General features: G+C 45.0%; 1 protein-coding gene across 6 annotated transcripts in view; it reads right to left on the reverse strand.

Annotated features, from left to right (window-relative positions):
• The window catches only part of ARHGAP44 (Rho GTPase activating protein 44), a 119,716-nt gene that overhangs the window by 27,923 nt on the left and 77,406 nt on the right, over window positions 1–14,387 (reverse strand). For 4 of the 6 annotated variants that reach the window (XM_043473750.1, XM_043473759.1, XM_043473745.1 and 1 more), the window contains exons 4-8: window positions 14,153–14,229; window positions 10,929–11,040; window positions 9,349–9,425; window positions 4,908–4,934; window positions 2,071–2,188 (exon numbers count right to left, since the gene is read on the reverse strand). In XM_043473750.1, the coding sequence (XP_043329685.1) occupies window positions 2,071–2,188; window positions 4,908–4,934; window positions 9,349–9,425; window positions 10,929–11,040; window positions 14,153–14,229 (411 nt within the window). The remainder of the gene's footprint in view (window positions 1–2,070; window positions 2,189–4,907; window positions 4,935–9,348; window positions 9,426–10,928; window positions 11,041–14,152; window positions 14,230–14,387) is intronic. The other 2 variants (XM_043473777.1, XM_043473769.1) reach the window with 1 other exon arrangement.

Genomic DNA, 14,387 nt, shown 5'->3' on the forward strand with positions numbered 1-14,387 from the left:
CAATTTCACATGACTAGCTACCAAAAGTTCAAGGTATTTTTCCCAAAGAATAAAATGGACTCCAGGACCACCCACCTCAGGTCCCCTCCACTTCAGCATCCTTTACAATGAATGCCTCCGGGAGGCTGCTGGACCTGTCAAAGGTGCTAGAGTAAGTGGTTTTGTCGGAACTCAACCTCGCCTGCCATGGCCCCAGCAGCCTTGGTCTGGAAGCATCCATCACCAGCCTGACAAGTGTGAGGGAGATAGTTCAAGTCAGGGAAAGACAAACGGTGGGGTGATAAAAAAACGACTCGGTAGACGGAGGTAAGGAAGGGAGCCTTGGGAAGGATTAAATGCCACATCAGCTCAGTTAAGTGCAGTTGCTCAGTTATGTCCGATTCTTTGCAACCCCATGAACTGCAGCATGCCACTATCCATCACCAACCCCCAGAGCTTGCTCAAACTCACGTCTATTGATGCCACATCAAATCACTTTCAACCACTCAGCAGACAATCTCCGTAAAGCCAGCCCAACGGAGTATGCCCTCAGGAACATGAAGGGGTTTTCTGAAGGTACAATCACATCACTGTCTTATAAAGTTAACAATATAGATTCCAAGTAAGCCACACAAGTGAGAAATAAAAGTGGAAACTCTAAACCAAATTTTCATTTGTCTAAATAAAATATTTATAATATTATTAAATATTTTATTCATAAACATTATCAATAAAATTTAATATTTAAATAAAGTGTAGGGAGCCCCTATACTTCTGCTGAATTTTTCCTCCTGCAGTACTACCAAGTTCTTACAGTGAACAGCAGAGAAAAGTCCTCTCTCGTTTTTCCCAAGGGGAAGGGAAAAGATTGCCATTTTGAAATGCACTAGAGCATTCTACTGTTAACAAGACCTAAACTTAGGAAAATTTTTCTTTTATTCCTGGCTGTGCCATGCAGCTTGTGGGATTTTACTTCACCAACTAGGGATTGAACAAGGGACCATAACAGTGAAAGTGTCAAGTCCTAACCACTGGACTGCCAGGAAACTTCAAGGATAAATTATTTTATCCCAGTAGAACCTGCTGGGATGCTTTCGAATTGTGATGCTGCAGAAGACTCTTAAGAGTTCCATGGACTGCAAGGAGATCAAACCAGTCAACCTCAAAGGAAATCAACTGTGAATAGTCACTGGAAGGACTGATGCGGAAGCTCCAAGACTTTGGTCACCTGATGTGAAGAGCCAACTCATTGGAAAAGGCCCTGATGCTGGGAAAGACTGAAGGCAACAGGGGAAGCGGTCAGCACAAAGGATGAGATGGCTGGATGGCACCATCAACTCAACGGACATGAATCTGAGCAAACTCCAGGAGACAGTGAAGGACAGAGGAGCCTGGTGTGCTGCAGTCCACGGGGTTGCGAAGAGTCAGACATGACTTAGCAACTAAGCAACAACCTGCTGGGGTTATATCAGAGCCCTACTAAACACTTGCTTTTAGCAGACCCTAGCCTTCCTCACGTTGAGAAAGAATTAATCAGCTCCAGCATCCTCTAGCCATCCTGTCCTACCAAAACCAAAAACTGAGAGGCTGGAACAGAACGAAAGACAACAGAGAAGCACTCAAGTTCAGGGCGCAGGGTCGCAGGTCACCCACAAGACTCACACCCAATCACAGGGCTACAGGGGCTTCCCCTGCTCCCACACCTGACCACTGCATCACCAAACACCTACGCACCACAGGGCCCTCTACCCAATCCTTCATGTCCACCTTTCGACAAAAATTACAAGGTATGCTAAAAGGCAAAAACACAGTTTGAAGAAACTGAACAAGCATCAGAACCAGAGTCAGAGGTGTCAAGAACGCTGAAATTAGCAGGCCAAGAATTTAAAAAAAAAAAATACGATGAATTCTGAAAGCCCCAGCTCTCAGGGTTCGTCCTGGGCTCTCTCCACATGCCAGCTGACAGGTCTGAGGACACAGACTCAACCAGAGGCTCACTCTTAGGGTTTTCATAGACCTCCAGCACACAAAAGGATCCTCCCTGCGGGCCTCCCATTTTTCTCCGTGGAGAGGAGCATAGAAAGGGGGTACCCTGCAGATCTCCACTCTGTTGGCAGCCTCCTCCATCTCCTCCCTGAGGGCATCGGCTTTGGCACCCGCAGGCTGTGAGCTGCTGGACAAACCTGAAGACTTGGACGTCTGCTGCCACCTGATGAGAAAACAGGAGAAAAAGAGGAGAGGTGTGAATAGACCTTGGTCCCTGCCTTCGAGGAACTTAGATTCTAGTCAGATTAGGCATAAAAATAAGTTGAATTTCAGTACAGTGTGGGTGTTTTTTTCTTCTAGCATTTTCAGACATTCTACATCTAAGTTGATGAGCCTTACAAATTGGAGTTTGTGCACATACAAACTAGTCAAAAGCACACACCCTTAGCTCTTTAGGGCTCCCACCCCTTTGCCACTGATACACGAGGCTCCAAGCTTTTTCCCTGTGCAGCTTCATAATTTCAGTGTCTTTTAGTGACAAGTTAGAATGGTGGTGAAAGCAAACACTCTGGGATTAGAAAGGGAAAATGCATGGTGAATTGGACTCAACGATAACTTTTGGCAAAGAACATTTTCCATGTAGCGTGTGGAATCTGATGCCTTATCAACCCTGACAGGGCTTCCCAAGTGACTCAGTGGTAAAGAATCCACCTGCCAATGCAGGAGACATGGGTTCAATCCCTGGGTTGGGAAGATCACTTGAGAAGGCAATGGCAACCCACTCCAGTATTCTTGCCTGGAAAATCCCATGGACAGAGGAGTCTGGAGGGCTATAGTTCATGGGGTCACAAAGAGATGGACATGACTGAGCATGCATGCATGTGAGAAACAGAACACCCTGGGGACACTGTGGGAGGCAGGGAAACAGCTGGTTATGGGTATCGCCCAGGGAATGACAGCCTCATTGCTAAGAAGAGATCAGGGAAAGGTACCTAGTACCAGACCAGGAGAAAGGGGGCCCCAGTGTCCACATGGCAGGACTAAGAGAGGCTGAGGACAGTGGCCCCTTCAGACAGAGCAAGTGTTCTCCAATCTGCGACACCTTCCCTACTGCCTCCCGAACCCTAAGGCCGAATGACATCACTGCTACTTTCTCTGAAGCACGGTCCAGGCTTTTTAGTTCCCTGCCCATCCTGCAGGCATTGAGTTGGGAAACCTTCATCTACTTGGCCAAAGTCAACCATTGGATGCTAACAGAGAGGATAAATGGGTAGGATGAAAACAAATGTGAAAGTCAAAATCTCCACCAGGAAGCGCCAAGCAGCCTTGGACCAGCATTCTGATGCCTCATGTAAATTTTCTTAAACATTTATCTCCGGGCAGAGAACACTGGCCTTCTAAGGAGGCCCCTTGGGAAACTTTCAAGGGGAAGCACAAATATTTCTGGTTGCTCCTCCAATTAAAAAATGAATTTAAAAAGCTATTTCCAGTTGCTAAGTTATCATCAAAGAATTACCAAAAGCAGGCCCTGACAGAAGGTTCTAATTACACTAAGATGCTAGTAGCTATCGCAGGGAATAGCAGTGGGGCCTCTCTCACTGTGGCAGTAAACTCAACAGTCTATAGACTCCAGCAAGTGGGAAAAATAAGTCAAATGGGTCATTATCTTAAAAACTCACCCACCCAATCATTTATTTCCTCCTTGTAACAGGGACACGAGATACAAGCTGCTTCTCGGCTCTAAGGCAAATAATCGAGTCATCAGGGTGGCAAAGGCAGCTGATGCCCGGCTGCAGTCTTGGGCAGTCGGGGGGTAAGGGACCTGGCAGGGACTCAGTGGGGGTGGGGATGGGGATGGTGGGGCCCAACCAGGAGCCTGGGCCTTGGGGAGCTGGATGTTTTCATGGACAAGCTGGGAACTGTCAAGTGTACTCATCAGATGAAATGTGGCAACAGATTAAATAGTGTCCTCTAAACACCATGCAGCCCCGGGGTGGATGGGACAAACCAGAGAGCCCTGCCGGCTTCATCTGGCTCCCGGACCGTTCACCCAACGTGGAGGCAAAAAGTACAGCCTTACCCTCATTGTGAGAATCAATAATAGACTCACCAAGTGTTTTCTCTGCACAATTCTTTCTTATTGTGTTATGTGCAAGAAAAAGATTAAGGGAGTGGAGCTGTATCACAATACCAAAAAAGAGGAAATCAGTTCTCTTTGTCATTAGCAAAAAGTAGCAAAATGAAGAATCTTCTGTCACTTAAAAAAGTGCACCCATGGAAGAATTACTTTGAAAGGCTTTGGGACATCAAGCTGGCTTGAAGCTACAGCGATGGCCACATGTGTCATGAGAAAGATTCCTTACTCATGATAAGAATTTAGGAAAAATTAGAAAGGAAATATTCCACTCCAAAATGTCAAAAAAAAAAAACAAAACTAAGCTAACAGGTAAGGATTAGTAGAAACACCTGGGTAATTCTTTCTTATAATGGCTTGCCCTACAGAAATGATGTATTTATTATTTCTTTTTTTTTAATTAGTTAACTAACTAAAGTTCTGGCTGCGCTAGGTCTTCATTGCGGTAAGTGGGCCTTCTCCAGTTGCTGCACGTGGGGGCCTCTCTTCGTTGTCGGCAGGCTTCTCATTGGTGGTGGCTTCTCTTCTTGCAGAGCACAGGCTCCAGCAGGTGGAGCACGTGAGCTCAGGAGTTGCACCAGGGCTTAGTTGCTCTGTGGCATGTGGGATCTTCTGGGACCAAGGATCAAACCCATGTCCCCTGCATTGGCAGGGGGATTCTTATCCACTGTACCACCAGGGAAGTCCAACAGAAATGATCTATTTAATGAATATCTCCAAGCCACAGCCAAATAAAATAGGGTATGTCATGGATGTAATTTGGATCTCAGATAATGAATGTACTTCCATAGTAGATTATGGGACAGACCTACAACCACCATCTGACTCATCCTGCCTGAAAAAAAGAAAGTAACCAATAAATAAGCATAAAAAATATAGTGGCCATAAACACTAAACTGATTTTTAGGGTATTATAGATCTGGATTGGTCTTTTTTTAAACCCCAAATTACATTTAATATATGTATATTAAAATGAAGACATTATTTTTCCCCGCAATTCTGTCCTGGTACTTTAAAAGCATACTCCTTTCCCCTCCCTCTATAGGGAATTTTACTTGTAATGGATAAGTTATCTATTCTGACATTATAAATACCCACCAAATGGTCCCTTTGTGGAAACTGAATAGCACAATATCAAGGAAAACTAGGCAACATTTTGTACAGGTAGTAATTTGTTAAGAGAAGTGCCACTAATCATGAATCTCGACGAACAACAGATGCTGGAGAGGGTATGGAGAGAAGGGAACCCTTCTGCACTATGGGTGGGAATGTAAATTGGTACAGCCACTATGGGGAACAGCATGGAGGCTCCTGAAAAAACTTAAAACAACCATATGATCCAGCAACGCCACTCCCAAGCACATATCCAGAGAAAACCATAATCTGGAAGGAGACATGCACCCCACTGTTCACAGCCGCACTGTTCACAAAAGCCAAGACATGGAAGCCACATAAATGTCAATCGACAGACGAATGGATAAAGAAGATACGGTACATATATATACATGGAATGGGACTCAGCCATAAAATGGGATGAAATAATGCCATTTGCAGCAACATGGAGGAACCTAGAGACTATCATACTAAGTGAAGTAAGTCAGACAAAGACAAGTATCATGTGATATCACTCATATGTGGAATCTAATTTTAAAAAACAGGGAAGCCTGGCATGCTGCTGTCCATGGGGTCGCAAAGAGTGGGACACAACTGAGTGACCAAACTGACTGAATTTTTAAAAAAAAGGATGCAAGTGAACTTACGTACAAGACAGAAACCGACTCAACAGATATCAAAACAAACTTAGGGTTACCAAAGAGGAAAGGTGGGGCGGGTTATAAATCAGGAGCTTGGGATGAACAGACACACACTACCATATATAAGACAGGTGACCAACACGGACCTGCAGGGAACTCTGCTCACTATTCTGTGATAACCTATGTGAGAAAAGAATCTGAAACAGAACGAATCTATGTACACGCATAACCGAATCCCTCTGCACTACACCTGAACCTAACACACCACTGTGAACATCTATACTCTGATAAACTTGAAATATTTTAAGAAAATCATAAATTTCAAGGAGTGATGATATTCTCAGCCAAAGGCTCTATAAATAAACTCGACAAGTGTCCTGCTCTGTTAAGGGGAGAAATAAGGATTCTTGTCCAAGAAGAGTTTGAGCTTTGAAGCTGGAAGAGGAGAAAGTTCATTTCTTCCCACTAAGAGAGCTGAGGTGACCCACCATTCTCTGGGAAAGATGCTATCACTATGATTTAAAGAAAGCTGAGCGTCCAAGAATTGATGCTTTTGAATTGTGGTGTTGGAGAAGACTCTTCAGAGTTCCTTGGACTGCAAGGAGATCCAATCTGTCAATCCTAAAGGAAATTAGTCCTGAATATTCATTGGGAGGGCTGATGCTGAAGCTGAAACTGCAATACTTTGGCCACATGATGCAAAGAACCGACTCATTGGAAAAGACCCTGATGCTGGGAAAGATAGAAGGCAGGAGGAGAAGGGGACAACAGAGGATGAGATGGTTGGATGGCATCACCGACGCAATGGACAAGAGTTTGAGTAGGCTCTGGGAGCTGGTGATAGACAGGGAGCCCTGGTGTGCTGCAGTCCATGGGGTCACAAAGAGTCGGACATGACTGAGCGACTGAACAGAACTGAACTGATGATTTGGGGATGATGAAGATAGAATACAAGGTTTAAGGAGGGACTTCTCTGGTGGTCCAGTGGTTAAGAATATACCTTCCAATGCAGAGGATATGGGCTCCACCCCTGGTTGGGGAGCTAAGATCCTACATGCCACAGGGCAACTTAGCCCGCATACAGCAACTATTGAAGCCCGCCCACTGCAACTAGAGAGATGTCAGAGTGCTGCAACAAAGAGCCAAGGCAAGGACAGATCCTGCAGGCTGCAACTAAGACCTGATGCAGCCAAATACATAAATATTTAAAGAAACAAAAAAGCCTTCAGGAAAGGCTAATGGAAAGAAAAGGGCTGGAAATAAGGGTAAGACATTTCACAGACCAGGAGAAGGGTATAGAAGGCAAAGTCATGATGACTTCAGGGTGACAGGGAGTCCAGAAGTTCTGGAAGGAAAGGGGAAAGCTGCGTTAAGAGGACATGTGTTGTTTCATCTGCCCCATCTTCTCTGCTCCTCTACCACTGGCATCCTCCATTTTCTGAGGGCCCAGGAGGAGGAAGCTGCAAGGAACAGATCCTAATGAGTACAGACTGACCAAATGTGGAAGTGGGGTGGGGCAGAGGTGGGGGCAGTGAGAACCCACCTGCTCTCCAAGAGCAGCTGGTGATGTCTGCATTTCCAGAGCACAGAGCCAGGTCTCATTCTCTGCTCTATCTTGGCAGAGTCCTCATGCTGACTCAGGGTGAAGGGTTAGAGGGAAAGGCAAGAAGTTGGGGGAAGCTGGCTTCAGAAAGGCTGTCAAGGGTCTAAGTTCAAGGTGAAAAAACACAGAAATTTGGATGGGGTGATATACACTGCCTTACCAATCCCAATACCCAAGAGACGATAAGCTGGAGACATGAAAACACTTCATTAAATACTGGAAGAGGGGTCCCTGATGACACTTCTCTACGGTTTCAAAATCTACAAGCCACCTCTGGTGTCACCATTAAACACATGAGACACATTAGATGGACCACGTCTGTTACCCAGAAGAAATTTTCCTTTACGGAAGCTGAGCGAAGAAATGTAAGTGGGCAAGGCAAGGACGAGCTCTGATGCTAACATAGCAGAAGCTGAAAATTCAGGTTTTCCATACACAAGCAGAGAAAAGACCTCAGAGCTAAAACCCAGGGCCTCAGAGGAGGAAATCACTCTGCAAACCCAGGAGCATAGTGTCCACCACCATTCTGACAATGCAACGAACAGCATGTCTGTAATCATCTCGTGGTGGTATTCCGTGGCTCAGTCCGACTCTTTGTGACCCCATGGACCACAGCATGCCAGGCTTCCTTGTTCCTCACTACCTCCTAGAGGTTGCCCAAGTTCATGTCCATTGAGGCAGTGATGCCATCCAACCATCTCATCCTCTGTTGCCCCCTTCTCCTTATGCTTTCGATCTTTCCCAGCATCAGGGTCTTTTCCAATTAGCTCTTCACATCAGGTGGCCAAAGTATTAGAGCTTCAGCATCAGTCCTTCCAATCAACATTCAGGGTTGATTTCCTTTAGGATGGACTGGTTTGATCTCCTTGCAGTCCAAGGGACTCTCGAGAGTCTTCTCCAACACCACAGTTCAAAAGCATCAATTCTTCAGCACTCAGCTTTCTTTAAGATCCAACTCTCACCTCCGTACATGACTACTGGGAAAACCATAGCTTTGACTAGTCGAACCTTGTCAGCAATATAAGGTCTCTGCTTTTTAATATGCTATCTAGGTTTGTCATAGCTTTTCTTCCAAGGAGCAAGCATCTTCTAATTTCTCATGTGACTCCCCAGTGTGGGACTACAGAAGAGAAATCTACACTATAGGAAGCAGGAAAAGGTGACTGAAAGTCCCCAGATTCAGAAATTCTCCTCTTTCTTCTCTTTTTCTGGCTGAGCCACGTGGCTTGCAGGATCTTAGTTTCCCATCTAGGGATGGAGTCCTGGCACTGAAAGCAGCAAGTCCTAACCACTGGACAACCGTGGAATTCCCAGAAAACCTCCTCTTATTACAGACGCTACACATCACCCAACCTCCTCTCTGATCTCTGCTCCCACCACTCTCCCTTTTCCCCTTCCACCCCCACCACGCCCGCCTTCATTCCGCTTCCTGAACACGTCACCCTTATTTCCACCCACAGGGCCTTTGCTGTTCCCATTGTCATGGACAGTTTTGCAGTGTATCTCTGCATAGCTGCTTCTTTCTTATCAGATCTAGTGTCATCTTCTCAAAAAAAAAAAAAAAATTCTTCTCTGTTTCACTATTTATGCCATAGCCTGTTTCTCCAGAGCCACTTCCAAACTTACACTGTGGTGTCTTCCTGAAAGGACTTATGGCTGCTGAAATGGTCTTGTGTGTTTGTGTGTTCTCTTGTCCAGCGTCCAACTCCCAAATCAGGCCACAGCCTCTCTAAGAGCAAGGCCCCTGTACTCCAGCGCCCAGCTCACAGCAGAGGTAAGAAACACTCAGTGGATGAACACACATACACACACACACACAAGCCACTGCCTTCCAACTAGGATCGCTGCTCTTTCAAAGAAGCAGAAACGGAAGCAAAGAAAACCCACCCTACCTCGTTCGTGAAGAGTCCATGTCCAGCACCAGCTTGGCTAAGTGTTTCCTCTGTTTTTGGATATTTGGGATTTCTACCTGTGGGTACAGGAAACAAACAAAGAAAACCCAGTTGATTTGAAGTCCAATGATAGATTTTTAAAAAAATTTTAAAGATTGAAGTATAGTTGAATTTCTAATGTTTCAGGTGTAGAGCAAAGTGATTCAGTTATATATATATTTTTTTTCAAGTTTGTCTCCATTATAGATGAACTTGAAAAAAAAAGATAGATATATATGTATAAAATTGAATCACTTTGCTGTATAATAGGTTTGTCCCATTATAGGTTATTATAAGATATTGAGTATAGCTCTTTGTGCTAGACAGTAGGTCTTTGTTGGTTGTCTATTTTATACATAGTAGAGGGTGTAGGTCTATCCCAATCTCCTAATTTATCCTCCCACCTTCCCAGGGAGCGAGCCTGAGCCTCTTACGTCTCCTGCATTGGCAGGCGGGTTCTTCACCACTAGCGCCACCTGGCCGCACTACACACATTTCAAGGGCTCAGCTGTCACAGGTGGTTAGTGGTCGCCAAGCAGTGTAGACGGAAACATCTCCAGCACCGGGGAGGTTTGTAGGACCAATTAAAGGGGAGGATGCGAAGAGGGCCAGGGTTCACAGCAAATAACATCCCCCAACCATTTTATCTCTTACTTGAAAAAATTTCACTTGGTTGAAGCTGGCAAAACTGTCACCTATACATTAAGGCTTCTTCTAAAAAGACAGTTTGCTTTAGTGTCCTTTAAAATAGACAGAGAAGGGCCCTGCCTAACAGAGACAGTGAAGGGGCTGCACAGAGTCTCTTGGACACGAGCCCTCATATCCAAGAACAGGGGCTTATGAATAGGGGCTGCTGTTCATTTTTTAAATTTTTTTAATTGAAGCACAGTTGATTTACAATGTTGTGTTAATGATGGCTGAACAGCAAAGTGATTCATTACACATATATATATATACATACATATATATATATATATAGTTTTTAAAATATTCTTGTCCATTATGGTTTATAACAGGAGATTGGATTTAGTTCTCTGTGCTATAGAGAAAGATTTTGTTGTTTATCCATCCTATATACACTAGCTTGTGTGCTAATCCCAAACTCCCAATCCATCCTTCCTATATCCCCTCCCCCTTGGCAACCACCAGTCTGCTCTCTGAAGGGAGTCTGTCTCTGTTTCACAGACAGGTTCATTTGTGTCCTATTTGAGATTCCACTGTCATTTCACAGAAGCCTGGAGATAGGTGGAGGGCAGGGAGGAAGATGGGGCGGAGACCCTGCGGGGGATGAAGTGATGCCACCAGCCGTGGAGTTTCACCCTCAAGAATGGCACAGGTGGGAAAAGGGGACAGCCTTCAGCTCCAAGGGCTCCCAGGCTGGGGAACCCCCTGCAGTTGGGTAGTAACGCTCCCCAGTGAGACACTGTGTCACAGAGAGGGTGAGGGGCAGAAACAACCCTGAGGCTGGAGCCAAAGGACCCCAGGGACCACCACTCTGCCCATCCCAATCACATGGGTCCAGTCTCGCTCCCACTTCTGACCTCGGCCAGCAAGAAGAGCGGTTCGATCACATCCCTCTCAACCTGCAGTTCAAAATGAATCAGCTCCTGAGCCAGCTTGTCTTCTGTCTCGCCGCAGAGTTTCAGCATCTTCCTGCAACAGAAGGGGAGGAAAACCATCCTGAGCACTCTGCGGAGAAAGACGTGACCCCTGTCCTAATGCAGTCACCTGCCAGCCAGGTAAACACCCTTGAGAAAAACCTGCTTCATACAGTTTCGTTTCTGAAACTGTCCACTTTCTAAAGGATGTTGAGTACCTACTATGTGTCTGGACTAAAAGAGGGTCTGTGGGGAATTAAGAAAGATATAGAGGGGCTTCCGTGGAGCGGTCCAGTGGTTGAGACTTCGCCTTCCAATGCAGGGGGCCGGGGTTTGCTCCCTGGTTGGGGAACTAAGATCCTGTATGCTGCAATGAAAGATCCTGTGTGCTGCAACCAAGACCTGGCAAGGCCAAATAAATATTTAAAAGGAAAAAAAAAAAAAAGAAGCTCTCTCCTCTTACCCTGTTTGCCTAAAGTGAAAGTGAAAGTCACTCAGTCGAGTCCAACTCTTTGTGACCCCATGGACTATACAGTCCATGGAAATCTCCAGGCCAGAATACTAGAGTGGGTGGCCTTTCCCTTCTCCAGAGGATCTTCCCAACCCAAGGATCGAACCCAGGTCTCCCCCATTGCAGGCGGATTCTTTACCAGCTGAGCCACAAGGGAAGTCCAAGAATACTGGAGTGGGTAGCCTATCTCTTCTCCAGCAAGTCTTCCCGACCAGGAATCAAACCAGGGTCTCCTGCACTGCAGGCAGATTCTCTACCAACTGAGCTATGAGGGAAGCCCTAAAAGCAGGATATGAATCTGTAAAGGGGTCCCCCTCCCATCTCTACCAGATGCTAATCACCAGAGACAATTCCAGACCCTTATCAGCCCAGAGAAGGCCCCAGTGGACTCCACATTACAAACTTTACTAACTCTTATCTTCTACTAGTTCCCCATATATTTACCTTCCCACAATTTGCTGCCCTAGAGACTAACATTTCTTTTTCTTTGTCTTGTCCCATCTTTAAAAATCACTGCTCTTTTGTTAAAAATGCTACATAGGTCCAAGTTCAAGCCACCCCTTTTGAGTTCCTCATCATTGAGTTCTCCCATGTGTATGATAATCAAACATGTATGCTTTTTCTCTTACTCATCTGTCCTGTCAATTTTATTTGTAGGGCCTGTGAAACAGCCTAAGATGGGAAGAGGGGAAAAGAATTTCTTCATCCTCTCCAGCACATTCACTTTGTTGTTTGTTGTTGTTCAGTCACTAAGTTGTGTCTGACTCTTTGCAAGCCCATGGACTGCAGCACGCCAGGCTTCCCTGTCCTTCACTTCCTCCAGGAATTTGCTCAAACTCATGTCCATCAAGTCGGTGATGCCATCCAATCATCTTATCCTCTGTTGCCCCCTTTTCCTCCTGCCCTCAATCTTTCCCAGCATACCTTTTTTTTTTTTAAATGCTTTCTTACTATTTGCATTTCATTCTTTTCTTCAGGACATAATCTGCCTCACATGACCTTAACTAGTTTTTCAGTGAGAACATGCAAATAGTAATTCCTCTAAATCTGTGCCTGAAGATACCCTATTTTCCTCTTATTCCTTAAGATATTTTAAATATTTTAAAAAATATTTGCTTACGTGGTTGTCAGGTCTTATTGTGGTGCACGTTGGCTCAGGAGCTGCAACACGTGGGCTTTGCTGGCCCATGCCACGTGGGATCTCAGTTCCCCAGCCAGGGGTGGAACTCTATGTTCTGTGCATTACAAGGAGGATTCTTAACCACTGGACCACCAAGGAAGTCCCTTCCCCTTATTCTTGAATGACCATTTAGTCCATCACTGAATCTAGATTTCTCACATTTTTCACTCACTACTTGAAGATATTCCTCCCTTATTTCCTGGCATTTATTTTGGCTCATAGTCAGTTATCAGTCTAAGTGCCCTTGTATACGTACTTGGTGACTGAACAACAACAAGCTTTCTCTGCTCGACTTTAAGCCTCTCTGTTGTGTCAGTGGTGTGTGGTTTTACAAAGGCGTGTCCAGGGATGGATTTCTTTTTGTGGATCTCTGTCAGGACTATTTGTGCTCCTTAAATCTGAAGACTCATCCTTTTCTTCAAATCTAGAAAAGGAAAATTCAACCATAAACTTACCCTTCTATTTTCTTCTTCAGGAGCAACTACTACACATTACTGCTCTATATTTATAACCTGCCGCTTGAGTTTCTCCACTTAATGTTGCCTGCGTCTCTAGTGCTTCTATTGGGTAGTCCAAGACTTTCATTCAGGATTTTCTGTAAGCTCTTACAGGAAAACCCAAAGGAATTGTACTTTATTCTGGTCATTCTCGTGGCGACTCCAGATGTTTTCAAGGTCACCAGTTTCCATATCTGTGTGCAACTTCCAGTCTCTCTCAAGTAAGTTTTTAAAGTATAATAAATATAATTTAAAGTTTTAAAAGTTCTGTTTGGTTTTCTTTGATTCTGCCTCTTCTTTTGCCCCCCTCATATTATTTGATTTTCTTTTCTGTCAAGAATTTTTCTGTGTTTATTAAATTTTTAAATTTCACTTTAGACGTAATTCCTGTCCACGTCCGTTCATGCCATCCTAGTATTTTTAGCTCTCAGGGTCCAATTCTCCCATCAGCTGTGCCTGCTGACCCTCCCTCATGATGCTCCTATTTTTAGCTTGTTTTTATTGTGAGCTCAAAATCAGCAAGTGTTGTTCTTCTGGGAATCCTATAAGTTCTGACATCTGACACAGAGAGATTTCATATTTGCTTCTGCTGGGGCCCAAGGGATTCTGAGTGCTCTTCAACCATTCTTTTTTTCTTTTTTTTTTTGACCATGCCTCATGGCATGTGGGGTCTTGGTTCCCCAACTGGGGATCAAACCTACGCCCCCTGCAGTGGAAGCATGCAGTCCTAACCACTGGACCGCCAGGAAAGTCCCCCCAGTTTTATGTTGGTTCCCCCCTTGGGAGCTGCCTCCTGCACAGACACTACGACTCTGGGGCCTGGGGACTCAATTTCTCACCGGCCGCCGTCCCTTCTCCCCCATCCAGCCCCCAGCCAGGCTGCAGTGTAGGCAGTGCCTTGCTGAGATGTGCACATCCCCTCTTTAAGGACGGGGACTTTCCCAGATTTGGCACGAACCCAAGCGTGGTATCTCCTTACCCAAGAAGTGTGTCATCTCCCAGGATAGCTGACCCTTCCATCAGACACTGAGCCAGTGTTGTCAAAGGCAATTTTTTCTGAAAAGGGAAAAAAGAATGTGGTGATGCAAATGACTTCAACAGTCACCCACTTGTATGAAAATAGTGAGAAGTCAAATACTTGCCTAGATACTCTGTTAGCTAAGAAACAAACTGACTTTAAAATATGTATAAAACCTAAAAATTCAGAGGATACA

The sequence above is a fragment of the Cervus canadensis genome, chromosome 1 (assembly GCF_019320065.1).
Source record: "Cervus canadensis isolate Bull #8, Minnesota chromosome 1, ASM1932006v1, whole genome shotgun sequence".
Classification (NCBI taxonomy): domain Eukaryota; kingdom Metazoa; phylum Chordata; class Mammalia; order Artiodactyla; family Cervidae; genus Cervus; species Cervus canadensis.